This window comes from Cyrtonyx montezumae, unplaced genomic scaffold (genome assembly GCF_038088225.1).
Source record: "Cyrtonyx montezumae isolate F1298 unplaced genomic scaffold, pur_monq_1.0 scaffold_8, whole genome shotgun sequence".
In the NCBI taxonomy this organism is placed as follows: Eukaryota; Metazoa; Chordata; class Aves; order Galliformes; family Odontophoridae; genus Cyrtonyx; species Cyrtonyx montezumae.
In genome coordinates, this window is record NW_027072089.1 from 79,299,210 (window position 1) to 79,317,568 (window position 18,359).

The 18,359-nt window shown below is 38.6% G+C and overlaps 1 protein-coding gene across 1 annotated transcript in view; it reads left to right on the top strand.

Moving 5' to 3' along the window:
- Positions 1–18,359, top strand: part of CDYL (chromodomain Y like) — a 102,089-nt gene that overhangs the window by 78,080 nt on the left and 5,650 nt on the right. The window contains exons 3-5 of the mRNA XM_065753415.1: positions 13,115–13,371; positions 14,012–14,184; positions 16,565–16,775. Coding sequence (XP_065609487.1) covers positions 13,115–13,371; positions 14,012–14,184; positions 16,565–16,775 — 641 coding nt within the window. The remainder of the gene's footprint in view (positions 1–13,114; positions 13,372–14,011; positions 14,185–16,564; positions 16,776–18,359) is intronic.

The following is an 18,359-nucleotide window of genomic DNA, read 5'->3' on the forward strand; positions in this document are numbered from 1 at the left end:
TTTGCATAAACTAGATTGATATTTAGGTAACAGTGAGTAATTTCAGGATCCTAGGGGTAGAGCAATTTCCATGAGTTACACTGGGACTCAGAAGATCCTGAACTTGGTAGCTAAACTGCACATTAGTCTGTTGGTGAAAAAGCTTATCCCATGGACAGATCTGCAGCAGATCTTGTCCCTCTTTAGTAGGAGTGAACTTTGGCAGTGCATTCAGTCAGGTCATCTGATCTGAGCCAGTGTATCTCCTCTGGAGATGTTCAAGACCTGCCTAGATGCCTACCTGTGCAACCTGGTGTAGGGAACCTGCTTTGGCAGGGTGGTTGGACTCGATGATTTCCTGAGGTCCCTTCCAACCCCTGTGATTCTGTACGGTCTTGCTGCTTCTTGCTCTTAGTCTCTTACCTGGTTTAAAACAAACCAAGGGGAGAGAGGAGGGAAAAAAAAAAAAAGGGGGAAGGAAATCCCCACCACCATATACATTCTCTTTGAAATTTCTCTAAGTGTATCATTTTGTTTAAGAATTAATGACAAAGTAAAATAGTCCCACAGCAGCATTTTTGTTAATTATAATGATTTGAGAGAACACCTTCAAGACAAACTCCTTTGAGATATCTATAACATTTTAACTGAGCTGTTGGGGAAAATATCTGCAATGTCTTCTATGATTTAGCTATATTTGAGAGTTCATCTACTGCAGTGATAAAGAATATCAATATATTCATAAATCACCAATATGATGATGTGTAGATAACAGAATAGAGTGCTACATGTAACATCTTTGGTCAGAGTTAACTACTGACCTTCTGGCATTGTATTTTGAGATCAAAAGATAAAGCTTTGTACAACTGTATATCAAAGCCCCAGTGACAGAGACTGTTAAATCTTAGTTGTTGCTACGTAGAAAAAACAATGAATACTAATTTCCACCTTCTAGGATCTGACCAAAATAATTTCAGATTGAAATGACAAAAAACAACAACAACAAAAAAAGTATTTCCCACTTGATATGACTAAGAATAATTGCATACAGCTTTGGTGCTGAGGAAGATAGAGTTGCTCCTGAGTTAAGATGCCATTCTGAATTCCTGAAATTTACATTAAATGCAAGTATACGTGATAGGGGAGCTTCTGATGCATGTTTAGTAATTGTGTGAAACTGCCAAAATATTGGCAAAATATGTGGCTGGTAATGAGGGAACTGTTGGAAGAAGGTAAAAATTCTCTGCAGTATCCAGTGTGATTCTCCTGTGTATTGCTTTGGATCCCCAGTAGCTTTTATTCAGAAGGGGGCTTTTAAATCTTGACTTAATAAGAACAGAAGTATACTACAGAGATTTGAAGCTGTTTCTGTTGGGTTTTGTTGGTTTGGTTTGTTTTTGTTTTAGATTTTTTTTTTTAATTGTAACTCTGAAATCATATCAATACAAGTTTTGTTACTTGAAGTACCTTCCAAATTTGCCAGTCTTTAAGCAAACAAGTCCCAGAGGTATTTTCACTTGCTATGATACATTTCCCACTTAAGGCTGTCACACTTGTATACTTTTTCTTGTATCTTTTTCTTCCTTTTTTCTTTTTTTCTTTTTGCTGTAAATTGGCAATCTCGCCATGTTCAAGCCTTTTAATTTGTAACCTGTTATAGGTACAATAAAGTCATTATAAGTCCTTTCTGTTTTCTTATGGCATATTGGTTTCCCCACTAATATTTTAACTGACTTTGTAACTCACAGTACATCTCACTTTCTTATTTTTGGTCTAATTCTCCTCTTTTAGTTTTTATCATTTAAAAAGAATTTGTGTTCAACATCTGTAACTATGAATACTTTAGCGTTCTACTTTGTGTTTCTAATACCATTCTTTATCTGTTTTAGCATCTCCCTGTATTCTTCCCAGTGTTCTTTACTTCCTATTTTCTTGTAAGTATAGCATATTCTATTTTTACCCTCAGTTCCTATTAACCTGTATAACCATGTGAAGTTAATTGAAGTTTCATCTCACTTCTGAAGACAATAACTCAGTTACTATATAAGTTCAGTTGGATTTCTACACCTTTTCCTTTTTGAGTGAGGTGTCTCAGTGTTTGTCTAAAAAAGTATTTAACAATTTTTTTTTTGTGTAACACATTTATCTAAAATTGCACAGTATTCATCTTGGTAGAAATTAAGTTTCGATTCTACTTGACAATACCATCACGTTTCTATTTTATTTATTTTCTTCTGTTTTGAGGTTGGCATCTGATTTGAACAGGTGTATCCCTGTCAGGTTTCAGGAAACAGCCACTCGTGTAATTGCTCTGTCACTTCATCTCGTCTATGATATATTCTAAATGATAACCAGATTACGAAGTGTGCTGACACTGAAGCTAGTTATGTACTAGTCCCAGCATTTTCTTTGTACACAATCTTTGGTTTTCCTAATAGTGATTATTCTGTCCTTTTTGTAGTGACCATCTCTGATATTTTTGGCTTCTTCGTATATTCTTAATGGGTTGTTTCCTAAGGCAAGATTCAGCATTTTAGGTTTCTGCTTTGTATAATGATGTTCAGTGCTTATTGCCCTTGTACCATCTCTGAGTAAATTAAAGTCTGAGTATAGTGATAGTATTCAAGCATCAACTTGTAGATTTTTTTTTATCATGATCACATCAGTATGACTCCTATGTGCAGATGCACTCCTAACTCTGTTTGCAAATAGTCAAATTAACTTTGTTTTCATGTTGCCTGCTCTATGAGCTACAAAAACCTTTCTGAGGCTGCTGCAGCTGTAAAGATCAGAAGTGGTAGACTTTGATCTTGTTTTTGTGTAGCAACGTGCATTATGGTACCTGCATAAGCTTCCCTTTCTCTTAGCACAGTGGATTATAATTGCCACATCCTGCTGTCTGAGACAGATCTTAACTGGTTTGGCCTTTTTTGTTCTGTAACAGGCCCTAAACCTCACTGTTAGTTCTTCTGTGCCACATTTATAACTTCTTTTTGTGGCTATCATTTTATATTGGTGCTGCTGGAACAATATGTTAAATACCATAATGCTATATTCTGCTGCTTCCTTAGCTATCTGCTCTGACTAGTGGTTGTATCGATATTCTTACTGGTACTCCTGTTCTGGATGTATATAATTTCTGGAAAAGGGGGAAAAAAAGCAGTAATTTATTAAAGAAGATTTTTACTGTAGCTTTTGGGGATTGAGACCATCTGTAACTGTAGTAACCCTGGCTTCTATACAGACATGCTCTTTAGCTTGAGGGAAGCCACTTGAGCAGCTCTGCACCACAGTTATGAAAGCCTTGGTATGAAAGACAAGCTGATTTCTTTCCCCAGAAGCACGAAGAGAATACACCCAAATGCTGCCCATTTATATTTGATGCTTCCTGCTCTATAGGAGCAGCTCACTGTCTTCCGTTCTTCCTAGCTTCTGGCTGAGATTAGAGCATTGCCCTTTCTGTTTGCTGCTTTCAGCTTTAGTTATTGTCCTGTGGTTCACCCTGGGCGTGTATTCTTGATTTCCTTATTTACCACTATATTCTCGATTTCTAATAGTGATGAAAACATGTTCTTATGATGGGTCTTTTTCCAAAGCATATGGCCATGAACAAGATTTTGGCTACCTGGCGAATCATGCCATTATTAGTGGGGTTGAGGTGCAGGCACAATATTGCAAAAACCTCCTCTTTTCTACCATGAGGTGCTCAAAAAGTAATAATCTTATTATGTTGGCCCACAGTGTCAGAGGCTGATGTTGGTAGCATGACAACAGAGGTTGAACCTTCCCACCAATATTCTGTTACATTTTGCTGCTGTGGGACTGATGACGGCAGTCTGACAAAATGGTGTCTGATATGGAAGTGTGTATGAACTAGAGGGGTGTCAGTGAATTCCTCCATGCAAAAAAAAAAAAGGCATCCATTGACATTCATTGATGCTTTCTGGATATTTCTGGAGACCAAACAGTGGATGTGAGAACAGTGAGGTAGTAGGTGATGTTTCAGCAGTGGCAACAGCAACAGTGGGTCATCTCTGCTGGTGCATATTTTTAGGATTTTGGCATGCAGGCTCTTGTTCATCACTAGCAAAAATGCAGGGCTAATGCTGATGACTGTGCTGAAGGACGGTGTTTCTGTAGCTGAGAATTTGCTGTATCTGATAAAAGAGCACAGTAACACTACCTGTAGTAGTTTCCTTGGGAATAATTGAGGCATTACTTTTGGAGTAACCTATGTCGTTGCCTGCCTCCTTGAGTAGGAGGATATTGCCCAAGCTTTCCTCATACAAAGTGTATGATCCATGCTTCATACTCTCAGGAGGCTACTACTGTTGACTTTAGGACTTCCTCTTCCTTTTTATTTGTTTTTGGTTTTAGGTTTATGTTTGTTTTTCTTTTAGTATAGGAAGTATAAAGAATTCTGAATATTCTCCATGGGTTTTCCACTTCAGAGATGTCCTCAGACACCCACTGGTATTGCTGAAGACAAACAGGAGAAATCAGATTCAGCTTGAGAACACAGGTTGTATTTACTGTTCTCCTTTCCATCATAACTTACTTAAGCTGCTTGGGATTTATTCCTCACAAACAATAGAAAGACAACATGCTGTTCTGAATCATCATTTAGTTCAGTGCATTGGAATATTCAGCACCTGTTGCACGGGTTCCCTTTAATCATTCGGTATTTAATGTGGGCTTATTATCCCCAAATAGTGGGAAAACTTGGGGAGATACTGCCTTTGGAACAGCTTGTGAGTGTGTCTTTAGATGTGGTGTAAATAACAGTTATATGCTTTGCCTAAAGGCAGGATCTTTGACAGATCTTCTTGGCTCAAATCCTTGATTCTTCAGTGGAGACTACTTTCCTCTGAGTACTTCTGAATCAAAAATAATAACCTGTTTGGCATATGTATTTCTGAATGCGTGTTCATTCATAGAATCATGGAATTTGGAGGTTGTCCAAAAGGATTATTAAGCCCAGCTTTCATCTCCACACAGCACCACCCAAAATCCAAACTCCATGTCTGAGAGTGTTGTCCAAATGCTCCTTCAACTCTGGCGCTTGGGGCCATGCCCCTGGGCAGCCTGTTCCATGCCCACCACCCTCTGGTGCAGAACTTTTCCCTAGCCCCCAGCTGCCCCTCCCCTGACACAGACCGATGCTATGTCATGGGGGTTCCCTTGGTTCCCTGAGGTTCCCTTGGGCCCTATTGCTGTCACACAGAGCAGAGTTCAGTGCTGCCCCTCTGCTCCCTGTGAGAGCTGCAGCTGCCATCAGGCCTCCCCTCAGCTCTGCTCTGGACTGAACAAAGACAGGGACCTGAGCTGCTCCTCACACAACTTGCCCTCCACACCCTTCAGCACCTTCACAGCCATCCTTTGATGCACTCTAATAGTTATGTCCTTACATCCATCAGGGGACTTGTGCTGCGTTGTGCTTTGCCAAGAGCTCTGGTCTTTTCACCTATACTTTCTTTCCCAAGCGTAAGGTGTAGCTGGCAGTATTGGCTTGCAGTTGTGTACAGGCAAATGGCCTCTGTGCATCAAGCTAGTTCAGCTTCACATAAACTACTGACACTCCTTAATGAACCTGTTGGTTACTGGACCACAGGAGGTCAGACCATATCTGCTATTAAGGACAGAGCTCAGGCAGTGGCTGGAAGGATAAACATAGAATCATCTAATTGCTCAGATTGGAACAGACCTTCAAGGTCATTAAGTCCAACAGCAACCAAACCATACTATCCTAACAACCCAGAGCTAAGTCATGTCCCTGAGCACCACATCCAGATGGATTTTAAGCACATTCAGGGATGGTGACTCAACCACCTTCCTGGGGAGCCCATTCCAGTGCTTAACAACTCTTTCTGAAAGGAATTTTTCCTTGTATCTAACCTAAACCTCCTCTGGCAAAACTTGAGGCCATTTCCCCTTGTTCTGTCACACCTCTTTAAGACAGAGATGTAAAAACAGATGCTTCTTCACAGCTGGGATGGTCACTGTAGGCATTCTGATTCAGAAGTTGTTATTTTTCTGTAAAGCTCAATACATAATGTGTCAGTGTGCTAAACCTCTGAAAGTCCTCTGGCCCTCTTTGCCTGGTACAGTTCTCCATCTGAAAGCCAAACGTTTACAAGGACAGTTGTGAATGGAATTCTTGCAAACTGGTATTTAAAGCTGTATTTATGTTAGAAGAATGAAACGTAAATACTTGTTGACACCTTCTTTTCAAAAGGAAAATGAAAATATTCAGCCAATGTAGTGTTGCTATACTCGCCTATTTTAAATCTCCTTAAGTTAGCAAAATGTGCTAGAAAGTTTTGTTGTCCTTATGAGAATGATGTCATGTGTACAGGGCATGTATATATTCATGTCTATACAGGAAACTGCCTGGGATGTCTTTTGGCAGAATCTATTCTAAGCTAGCCCTTACGTTAGGGCATTCTTATTCCACATGAAGAGAGCCTTTTTTTAGATCACTTTGGGAATTGGATTAAATTGCAATGAAGTACTCTTCATATAGAACGTGTTCACCTCAGGAGTTACTGTGAAATAGCTGGGTATGCTTCAAGTTTTAAACCTTAGCCTATTTTGTGGTAGCTTGCCTCTATAGATGAGCCCCGAGAGATGTCCTTACTTAACTCTCAAATCTGAGAGCATTTTGAATGAATGCTCTGGTATCATAACCTGCAGCTCTGAGAATATTGAAGGACAAGATAGCAGAAGGCTCTTCTTATAAAATGTTCCCAGTGCTAAGTGGCCTCAAAAAGGAGTTGGTAACCTGGAGAAGGCTTTTTCTCATTTGTTTTTATTTATAAAAAGAAATACATGTAACTCTTTCCTTCCCTCATCAAATACTCCATTGCATACTGCTATGAATTATGGCTGGCATTTCTTGAGTGGAGTGATATCAGAATTTTCCTTTTTATTCCTTCAGCCATCTTAAATAATAGATAAAATGATGGGAATGGTCATATGCTCTTTTCTATTTGCCAGTAGTATTCTGACTAGATTCAATGGAAGAAAAAAATCAATGCAAATTGAGACAGTAGTCGAAGGGGAGAAAGGATTAATCCTAATTTGTCTTGATGAAGGAGAAAAAGAATTTGCTCATTTGATAAGTGTTTATTTCACCTGAAATTATATATATAAGGATGGAGATGCATTTGGATGGTCTTTTGCAATTGTTAAGAGGGCTTTTCTTCCCTCTCCCATTTTCTCACCCCTCCAATGTAACACAGTAAAAATAAAGTTTGCTTAATACGTTATGCACAAAAATTTCTGAGAGACTGTAAAACTTGGTTAGACTTCAAGAGCTTTGTTGTCTTGTTGGCCACTAGGACACCCAGATCTTCTGTGGAGCTCCTTTTACAGCAGGTCTGCCCCTAACTATATGCATATAGTTATTCTTTCTCAGGTGTAAGACTCTGCACTTGCCCTTGTCTAACCTTATCAAGTTCCCCTCTGCCCAACTCTCCACCCTGTCCAGATCTCAGTGAATAGTAACACAACCCTGTGGTGTGTCAGCCACTCCTTCCAGCTTTATGTAGTCCGTTGTAAATGACCCATTCTTTGAGTCATTCAAGGCCAAGTTGGATGGGGCCCTGGGCAGCCTGATATAAGGTTGCCAGCCACTGCCTCTAGCAGGGAGGTTACAACTGGATCATCTTTGAGGTCTTTTCCAGCCCAAGCCATTTTATGATTATTTCTTTTGTAAGTGACACAAGCCTTCTGAGAACTATTTCAGAAACACAGAGTAAAACAGTACTGCTGTTGAAAGGCATAACAAATTCCATATTCTTTTTACAAATATTTTAAGTGGTGTTAAAAGAGCCTGGAACTTATGAGTCCAAGCATAAATGCTCAAAATATGCGTAACTATTTGTTTGTCTAGGTGTATAGATATAGAGTAGCTCTTTGCTCATTTAATTTCTTTAGTCTCTTCCAATACACTACAATTTTTAAGAAATATTTGCTGTGTAATTGTGGAAACAGAGGTGGAAAAAATAATGGAAGCTGTTATATATTGTTTACATTGCAGTATTGCTGTTTGGGGTTGGTGTCTCATGCTGTGAAATGTTTGGTATAGTGCAGCTTTTACATTTACAGCTTGCTAGTACCTAGGAATATTTTGCCAGAAATCACCCTTTGTAAACAAAAGGGAGCATAAGGTAACTTGCACAGGTCACTTGACAAAGCTTTGTGGACTGTATGTACAGAGAGTGCAGAACAGCACAAGTACAGAAAGGGCTTCATTTAACAAAATAACAGAATTGCAGAGGTGGGAAAGATCCTCAAGAGATCAAGTCCAACCTTCCTGCTAAAGTACATTCCCTACAGTAGGTCATGATGGTAGGTGTTCAGGTGGATCCTGAGTATCTCCATACGAGGAGACCTCCACCACCTCTCTGGGTAGCCTGTTACAGTGTTCTGTCACCCTTATCATAAAAAAGTTCTTCCACGTGTTTGTATGGAACTTCCTGCGTTCAAGTTCTAGAGGACTGCTCCTTGTCTCATCACTACACACCACCGAGAAGATCCTAGCCTCATCCATTTGCCTCCCATCTCAATTTAGGTATTTATAAGCACCTGTGAGATGTCTGTTCTTTTCCCCTGGCTGAACAGACTCGGGTTATTCAGCCTATTTTTTGGCATAAAATGTGACTTCCACCACTTTTTTTTTTTAATATAATTTTTTAATCAGCTTTTCACATCATATTTTTCCCACTCTTGTACTTGAGTTGTAATCCATTAATTACAGGTTATTTTTACAGTTAACACTTTAAACTGTTGCTGGTGTGTTCATTTGCTTCCTTGGTAGAATCCTTCTTATTAACCATTTTGTTATGCAGGACCTCAGGAGTTCATCTAGTCCAATTCCCTGGTAAGGCAGGTTCTCTACATCAGGTTGCACAGGAGGTGACCAGACAGGTCTTGAATATGTCCAGTGAAGGAGCCTCCACAACCTCTCTATACAGCCTGTTCCAGTGCTGTGTCATCCTCAAAGTAAATAAGTTCTTTCTCACGTTCAGATGAAACTTCTTGTGTTCCTGTTTCTGCCTGCTACCCCTTGTTCTGTTGCTGTATGCCACGGAAATGGTTCCACCCCCATCAACTTGACTCCTACACTTCAAATATTTATAAACAGTAATGAGATCCTCTCTCAGTCTTCTCCAGGCTGAACAGTCCAAGGCCTCTCAGCCTTTCCTTGCATGGGAGATGCTCCAAAATCCTCATCATCTGTGTTGCCCCTCACTGGACTTTCTTTAGGAGATCTGTCTTTTCAACCGGTGAGCCCAGAACTGGATGCAGTACTCTAGATGTGATTTCACCAGGTCAGAGTAGAGGGGAAGGTTCACAACCATTGGCCTTCTTGGCCACAAGGGCACACTACCATTTCACATTTCATAGCCAGCCTGTTGTCCACCAGTACACCCAGGTCCTTCTCTGCAGATGGATGTTGCAGAATTTACTGAACATATATATATAGACAAAAACACAGTCTCAAAAGTAAGCTGACAGTTTCATGGTGGATGAAGATTTGAATACTAGGCTTTGTGTGGACATGCAAATTTTGTGAATCCATGTGTTTCTTACGGCTTTTGTTGAGGAAAATTCTCAAATCATGCCTTCCATCATCTTATACTCATTCCTGAGGGTTTTGGCACAGCACTGTGTAGGGCTATGTGTGGTAAACTAAACTTCTTAATGTGGGAGACAGTAACATTAAGGCAAGTCTAGCATAGAGTGGAGCCTAGGGTTTTAACTAGAAACTGTGTGTTTTGAACTCATCTAGGAGATGAGTGTGTTCATCTAGGAAATTCCTGGCATCATATATTTTGATTGTTATCCCCTTCAGACTTTGGAGAGATCTTTTTTTTTGTGTGTTATCCTTGTCTTCTTCAGGAGGGATAAGGATGTTACCTTTGCTGTTCTGCCGTTTTCTCAACTCCCATATTGTGTCTGCCTTCCTTTTTGAATGAGACTGGTTCCTTTCCTATCTACTGCCCATTGCTGCTTTTCTTTGTTTGTTTTTCTGTTTTTTGGGTTTTTTTTTTTTTTTTTTTAAGAGCAGCTGCATGAAAATGGTGACTGCTATTTGGTTTTGATCAGCAGTAGAAAAACCAAGTGCTCCTGCTAATTTCATTTTTTTTTCCCGTATGGTGAGGCTTTGAGCAGTTGTAGTATGTCTCCACCTTTAAGACAGTCATGTTAATGTTGATTAATTTAGTCACAGAAAAAAATAGCTTCCAACTGCAACTATGGTCTGTTTGTCTTATAAAGAAACAGTTCTGCCTTCACTGATGTAACCCTTACCTGTTTATGTCTATTGCAAAGATCTGCTTTACATCTCTGGGCTTTTTTTGCTTTCAAGGACTGGATGTTAAAGAAACAGTTCCCTACACTTCAAGGTGTAAAACACCAGAAAAATACTAATTGAACTTCTAACTCTGTCAATAGAAAATGTCTCCTTTATCTTGTCTTGTAAACACACTTAGCACAATTACACTGAAACGGAAAGCCCATCAACTTTAGAAACAGCACTTCAGCACAAGCTAAATATCTTTTATTTTATTATTATTTTTTTCCACTGAACTGCAGCTGTCCTTTGTTTGTGGTTTGGAACTAACTATTGACAAGTGTGGACAAAATTTACAGAAAAACCTAAAACATCTCTTGCCCATTTAAAAAGCATGAAGTGTGCAGTGTTTATATTTCGGTCCATCTTGCCAAATTTTGTGCTGCCCGAGTACATCCTTAGCAGTATAAGTTGTGATCAAGGATCTACTTAAAGCTCTTATGCAAGTTTACTGACTTAGGGTTTTTGTTGGTGGGTTGTGGGTTTTTTAGCTCCATTATGCTCTCCTGATTTTCCACTTTTTCTGTCCTTGCCATCACAAAAAGCAATCAAATCAATATATCAAGGTTGAGAAATCATGCTTGTTTTAACTCTTATTTCCTATGGAAAAACAAACTGTTACGTACAGTGATGTAATTTCATCCCCATCTTCCTAAAGAAATATGGTGTAGTAGTACTATTTCTGCAAACTTTCTTTCAAGGGAATTGTCTTTAAAGGAACATAATACATATAGTATAGCTGGAAAGGGAAAAGTATCTAAAACATCACTCATCAAATTCACATTTGGTCTGCATCGAATTTTTATTTATCCTGCTGAAATGAAAAAAGGGAGTTTGCTAAGATGTGAAAAACTTGAGAAAAAGCATGAATCTTCTATGACAACACAAAATATTTCTCTTCTATTTCATTTTAATCACATCTATTATCTCTAAGGATGTTTATGAGCTGAACTCACATCTGTAAGCCTTGTCATTTCAAACAATTGAAACCTTGAATTGTCTTTGTCTTCTCAAGGAAGAGCTATCTGGTAAGAGAATTAAATCACTAACACAACAAGAAAGGTTTGGAAACAGTAAAAAATAAAACCTTATTATTGCGTAGCTCCTTTGACAGGCAAGTTGCTTAGTTATGAAAAATTTCTTCTTCGAATGAGTGGGGAGGTACTGGCACAGCTGCCCAGGGAGGCGGTGCAGTCACCGTCCCTGGAGGTGTTCAAGAACTGTGTGGATGTGGCACTGAGGTCCACGGTCAGTGGGGATGGATGGTGGTTGGACTACATGATCTTTGTGGTCTTTTCCAACCGTTGGTATTGTGATTCTAATTATAATTAGACCAGATGTATACTGAGAGTATTTATTTACAGACTTTTACATTAAAAGTTTGAAAGCAGTTTCTGTAGTACAAATTGAAGAAAATGTTTCATGTCCAAAGTTTACTTTCAATTTTTTTAAATATTTATATATGACTTCATAAGGGCCAAACTAAGCAACACTGATATGAAGTTGAAACATGGAAATTTAAATTATTGAACTGAGTCCATTTAACACCTTCATTGGACCAACAGTTATTTCAAGTATTTTGTAAAATAAATAATTACCAGTGTTATCCAAACTTGAAAAATACGACTTCTTCAGCAAGTTCATGAAGAATGAAACAAGATCCACCAGTGATATTTAATTGCTTATTTATATGTGTTTAAACTCTTTTTTTTTTTTAAAGGCAATCTATACATGATGTCCTGGAATATCTGTGAGATAATCACCGAGGCCGTCTACTAGATTTTAATACTGACTTAAACCACAGTTTTCAGCAAAAGGCTTTCACATCTCCTGTATCATGGCCTGTGATGTATTTTTCTAGCATCTTAACCCTGCTGTCTCTTTTCACCGTGCGCATTCCATCACATTAATCTGATGAATTTTACAGAGATTTCACATATGTTCTTATCTTCTCTTATGAATGCTAATTATTTGGTATTATGTATCCTAATGTGGAATACAGAAAAACCTGTCCCTTCTGTGCTATGACGAATGGCCTGTTTACTTGCATTCTTTCAAATTCTGTCTATTTAAATTACTGGGAACAGGACCAGAAAGGCATAATACTCTGTTTGCCAGTATTAATAGCAAAATTGTTTAGACTTGAGGAATATCTCACTGTCTATGAATCCATTAAAATATCCATCACTGCTTGGGTCTTGTTTCTCTCCCAGAGCAATATAGCCTGTATTTCTTCATTTCTATTTTCCATTAAGGACTATTATGCTTTATACGATCTTGTCAATCAAGGTATTTATTTGACTTGCTGTAAGTGTCAGTTTTCTTCCATTTATTAACTTCTTGTGTTGTTTGAAATGAAAGGCATCTGCTTTCTCTTTGCAGTCTTGATGCTGTCAGACCACTTAAAGATGTTGAGAAAGGGAAAAGCAGAGTTATTAGTATCTCTCCTGATTTATTTCTTTATTTTTATTATATACTTCATAAACCTACTGAAGTGCGTTGGCATTAGGGAGAAATACATCTTTCCCTGCTCTCTAAGAACAAATATTGTTGGTTTGCTAAGCTCTTTTTCTCACAAATAGAAAATTCATTTACATTATTGCTCCATGTACGGTGTATATTTCTGTAACATTTCAGGTACTTCCACGGGAAGAAGTTCAATATTTATATGTTCGCAGTAGTATAACTTGTGTGCTTTCATGCTGTAGGGGTTTTGAAACTGTTGAACTAATAAAACATAATTAATAGTATCTTATTGTTTAAACTATTTTCCAGGTACATCTACCTTTATGGAAGCATTAGCAGCCAATGGTACAACCAACATACAGACTTCAGTGACAGGAGTGACAGCCAGCAAGCGGAGGTTTATTGATGACAGAAGAGATCAACCTTTTGATAAAAGGCTGCGTTTCAGTGTGAGACAAACGGAGAGTGCATACCGGTACAGAGACATTGTTGTCAGGAAACAAGATGGATTCACGCACATCTTGCTATCAACAAAATCATCTGAAAATAATTCATTAAATCCAGAGGTCAGAACAATTCTGTCTTGGGGATGGGAGGGGGGAAGAGCAAGAAAGTGGAAGGAATGATAACTCTCTGCCTTGTTTGTGCCTGAATAAAAGGTACAAATACACTAAGAGAGATTTGGGTTTTTGCTTGCAAGTTATTGCACATATGACTGATTTGTAGTATAATTCAGCCAAGGGTATTAACTTATGTTATCTGAATATAAATGTGGAGGTCTGTGAAGTGCAACTCAAAACAAACTTTAGCCTGAATTAAGGTTCTTCTCTTCTGTACTGGTTACATGTGCCATCTGCTGTCCAAATTACAGAAATGCTGAATTAATGCTGTAGTTAAAGATAACATCTAATAGATCTGTTCTTAATCATTTTGTTATCTCACTAATTACATTTAGAAACACAAAGCTAATACTGGTGGGGATGTGGGTTGTTCTGCTGTTTGTGTGTTTTTTAAACTTCCTTACATTTGAATAATAAAAAAAACCCTTTTGATTAAAAACTTTTCTAATATGATGATTGAATGGATCCTAAGGAAAAATGAAGGATCTCAAAGACTGAGATCTTCCATGACAGAGGAGGAAGAAGATTATGCTACTTTTTAACGCTATAATAAGTACTTTAGTGATTTGTTTTATTTTTATTTCAGGTAATGAAGGAAGTCCAAAGTGCACTGAACACAGCAGCTGCAGATGACAGTAAACTCGTGCTGTTCAGTGCAGTTGGTAGCATTTTCTGCTGTGGTCTTGATTTTATTTATTTTATACGACGTTTAACAGATGATAGAAAAAAAGAAAGCACTAAGATGGCAGAAGCTATTAGGTATGTAAAAGTATCTTTGGTCATATGAGTAGGTACTTTTCATTTTCTAGACTGACTTGCTTTATCTTTTCTATTTCAAACGCCTCTAATTCAACAGTACATCATACGTTCACCTGTTATGTGATAAGCATGCAGCACTTCTTTATGCTCCCTGTCATTTGGGTTGTTATTTCATGCATCAGTATTTATACTATTGAATTTTAAGTATGAAAATTGGTATTATGATCATATTTTTTCAGTTGAAGCCAATTTTAAAAGACTTAAACAGCCATACACTTTCAGGAAAGCTAACTGAAACACAAGATGATTGTGTTGATTATTGTGATTGAATGATTAACAGTATAGTTAATAAAGAGCAGTGGAATTATGGATATTTTAGTAGCAAACTGGTAAGTTAGTCAATACTAGTTATCTGTTGTGGTTTAACCCAGCAAGCAGATGAACACCACACAGACTTTTGCTCGTTCCCCCGTGCCTCAGTGGGATGGGAAGAAAATTGGCAGGAGGGAAAAAAGGTAGAATTGTGGGTCGTGACTGAAAACTATTTACTTAGAAAAGGAAGGGGAAAAAATAACTATAATGATAATTATACATATATATACATCCATAAACTAGATGTTTATGGAAAAATGTATGACTCTTGCATCCCCAAGCATAGGGAAGCAGCTTATCATTTGAACACTCTGCTTTTAAGGCCCAAGACCTTGCAATAATTCCTCCAGAATAACTATGCTCCTTCAGAGACCTACATTCAGTTGCTATCATGCTGTCCGTGTCTAAACTTACTTTCCGTTTATGGATAAAGTCCTTTTTTTTTTAATAGAAGTCCCACATTCTGAAACTAAAACTGAATTGAGAAGCCCCCTGTCATTCAGAGTAAAAGTTTGTTTCACTGGTGCTGACTTGTATATTTTTGCCTCAGAATTTAATAATCGTGTACCTGCACTAAATATGGACAACTTTATCCTTCCGTATCAGAGCTATTAACTAAGAAATATCAGCATCTTACTTTTGAGGTTGGAATTCTCTCTCCCTACCCCCCCCATTTTCTATGCATGCATTTCTAATAATTTTCTTTGGTTTGAGAGAAGATAAACGTGAAAATCCATACTTTTATTGAAACTGGAATGATTGTCTTTTTGTGTAAGTATGAGAATACGCAACTGTAACCACATCATCTAAGAGGGAGTGGCTGTGTGAGGCATAAGATTTTAACACAAATGCTTCCATATCGGGGTCATTATATCCATATCTGTCCTGTAACTGTGCTTTGTTGGACTGGGAGAAATATCAGGTTTTCACAGGATCACAGACTGGCTCAGGTTGGAAGGGACCTCAGGGTTCATCTGGTCCACTCAGCAGGGTGCCTGGGACCACATCTAGACAGGGTTTTGAAGTTTGTGCCCATTGCTTCTTGTTTTGTTACTGAGCACCACTGGAAAGAGTCTTCCTTGCAGCCTCCCTGCAAACTGTATGTGTACATTGGTAAGGTCCTTCCCACCTCAAGCCTTCTCTTCTCCAGGCTGATCAGTCCCAGCACTTCCTCATAGAAGACATGCTCCAATCTGTTAATCAGCTTTGTGGCCCATTGCTTGTAATTGGGAACCCAGAACTGGATGCAGTATTTCAGGTGTGTTTTTAGTAGTGCTGAGGGAAGGGGTCACCCCACTCAGCCTGTTGATGACACTCCTCATAGTGCAGCACACAGTATCATTAGTCTTCCTTGCCACAAGGCGAATGTCCAACTTGGTGTCCACTGGGAGCAAGTCTTTTTTGTTTTTTTCTGCCAGGCTGCTTTCATTGCTTCGTGCATGAATTGGTGCATGGGGCTGTTGCTCCCATGCTGGACTTTGTGCTCCTTTTTGATGAACTTCATGAGGTTCCTGTCAGACATTTCTCCAATCTGTAGAGGTCTCTGGATGGTAGAACAAAACTGTAGCCAGGCTTTTTAATGGTCAATAAGCTTTCTGACAGCATGCTAACCCACATAGATTAGATCACAAATGAACTTGAATGTGACTGGACTGAGTACTTAGCCCTGGGGTACAATGCTGGTAACTGGCTTCTAACTAGACTTTGTACTACTGATCACCACTCTCTGGGCTGAACCATTCAGCCAGTTTTCAATCCACCTCACCATGTCCATGCTTCATCAGCTTCCCTGTGACGGTCTTATGGGAAATGGTGATGAAAGACATCAGTAAGTCTAGGCAGACAATATCTGCTGCTCTCCCCTCATTGACAAAGCAATTCACCTCATTATAGGTTATCAGGTTGGTTTTGAAAGTGGCGTTGCTATAGAAATTAATTATTACTGAGATCTCAAGGGCTGGTATATTTTGCTTTTAATACATGAGTGCATGTTCTTGTTTTTCTTCAGGAATTTTGTGAATACTTTTATTCAGTTTAAGAAGCCTATCATTGTAGCAGTAAATGGCCCAGCCATTGGACTTGGAGCATCTATATTGCCTCTGTGTGACGTGGTTTGGGCTAATGAGAAGGCTTGGTTTCAGACACCATACACTACTTTTGGACAAAGTCCAGATGGATGTTCATCCCTTACATTCCCCCGGATAATGGGCCTGGCTTCTGTAAGTAGCTTGCAGGGCAGGGGATGACAGCTTCACAATACAGTTGTGAAACTTTATCCAGTGATTTGAAGATCTTTTAAGCTTTGCTGTGCTGTCTTTATTTTTCTTTCTCTCTTGAAAACCTTTCATGAGAAACCAGTGTTTATAGATTCTCTGCTGTTACAACTTAGCATACATCTGAAGGCACCAAACAGCAAGTGTGAACCTAATCCCACATCATGGGCACCCTAAACCCTTATGGTGGCAGAGGGGGACAGTATATACCTGGATACATGCTCCCAGCTGAGGTCTTTTTTAAGACCAGTCACTGGTGTCTTGCATTCAGCACAGCATCATAGAGAGTAGTAAAGAGTGCACTGGTCTGTGCTTACATAGCAGATCCCTGAATCACCAACTACCAGCAGTCTTATGCTAATATGCAAAGCGGGTAAATCAGCTTTCGTGCACTCATTATTCTCCAGAAGTTGTGTTGAACTTCCCTACTTTATAGATATCTCTTGATGTTAAATGAGTGTTGTATGCAGGAAATACTTGGTCCAAATCACTCCTGGAAATCTTTTTTTTTTCTTAATTTTAGCTTTGTATTCTGTATGTACAGTTTTACTGGCTTGAAATAACTGATAATGCTTTGCACTGCTGCTGAAGCTGTAAGCCATGTTATTTTTCTTTTTTTTTCTTATTTTCCAATCAGATGAAAGAATTGAATGTAACAAAATGCTACTTAAAATGCTCTTACCTACATTATTTTCATGTTGTTTACTTTTTTTTCTGTATTCCTTGAGAACTTGGACCTACATGCCATTCCAATTGAAACTGAATAGTAACAGTATGAAACAAGCACTTGCAGCACTGTGATTTTTTCCTAAGTTATTGTTTATTATAAAACCAAAAATTTCCCCATAGGTGTTTATTGATTTTAAAAATACAGATTTTTGATATATTTGAGGCATCTGTTTGAACAGATCTCATAACTAGTTGCATGATGTCTGGATTTAGTGATTAGAAGAGAACAGGAAAGGTAACTGAAACAGGTTATTAGATGTAAGAGTATATTTAATATATTAGCATGTTACAACCTACTGATTGTTCCTTTCCCTTTTTATTTGGCCATCAATCCATTCGTTCATCCATTCATCCATCCATTCCATCCATCCTCGTCCTTTAGAGTGAGTCTTGTGATTGTTACTTTTTGTTTCTTCAGATTTTTCATACAAACACAAGCTCTTCCCTAGTGTGCTCTTCCATGTGCCTTTGTGAATGGTCTCATTCTTAAATCTAAAGATTTAAATACAAAGCTTCCAGTGCTAAGAATTCTGTATTATTCCATAGCTAAATGCCTTTTCCAAGGGAAAGCCCAAGCTGCTGCTTTCGCACTACTGTTGACCCTTTGTGGTATGGCAGTGTCAATGCTGTGCAAGGCAAAGTTGATCTTTAATCAGTGCACTTTGTGAAATACATTCAGCAGCCATGTTGGAAATTTCATTAAAGCAGCATGCTTTGCAGAGAAGTCAATAGAAAGAAGAGGCAGCAAGCAGACGACAAACAGCCAGAGGGGAAAAAAAATCATACAAAAGAACAGGGACC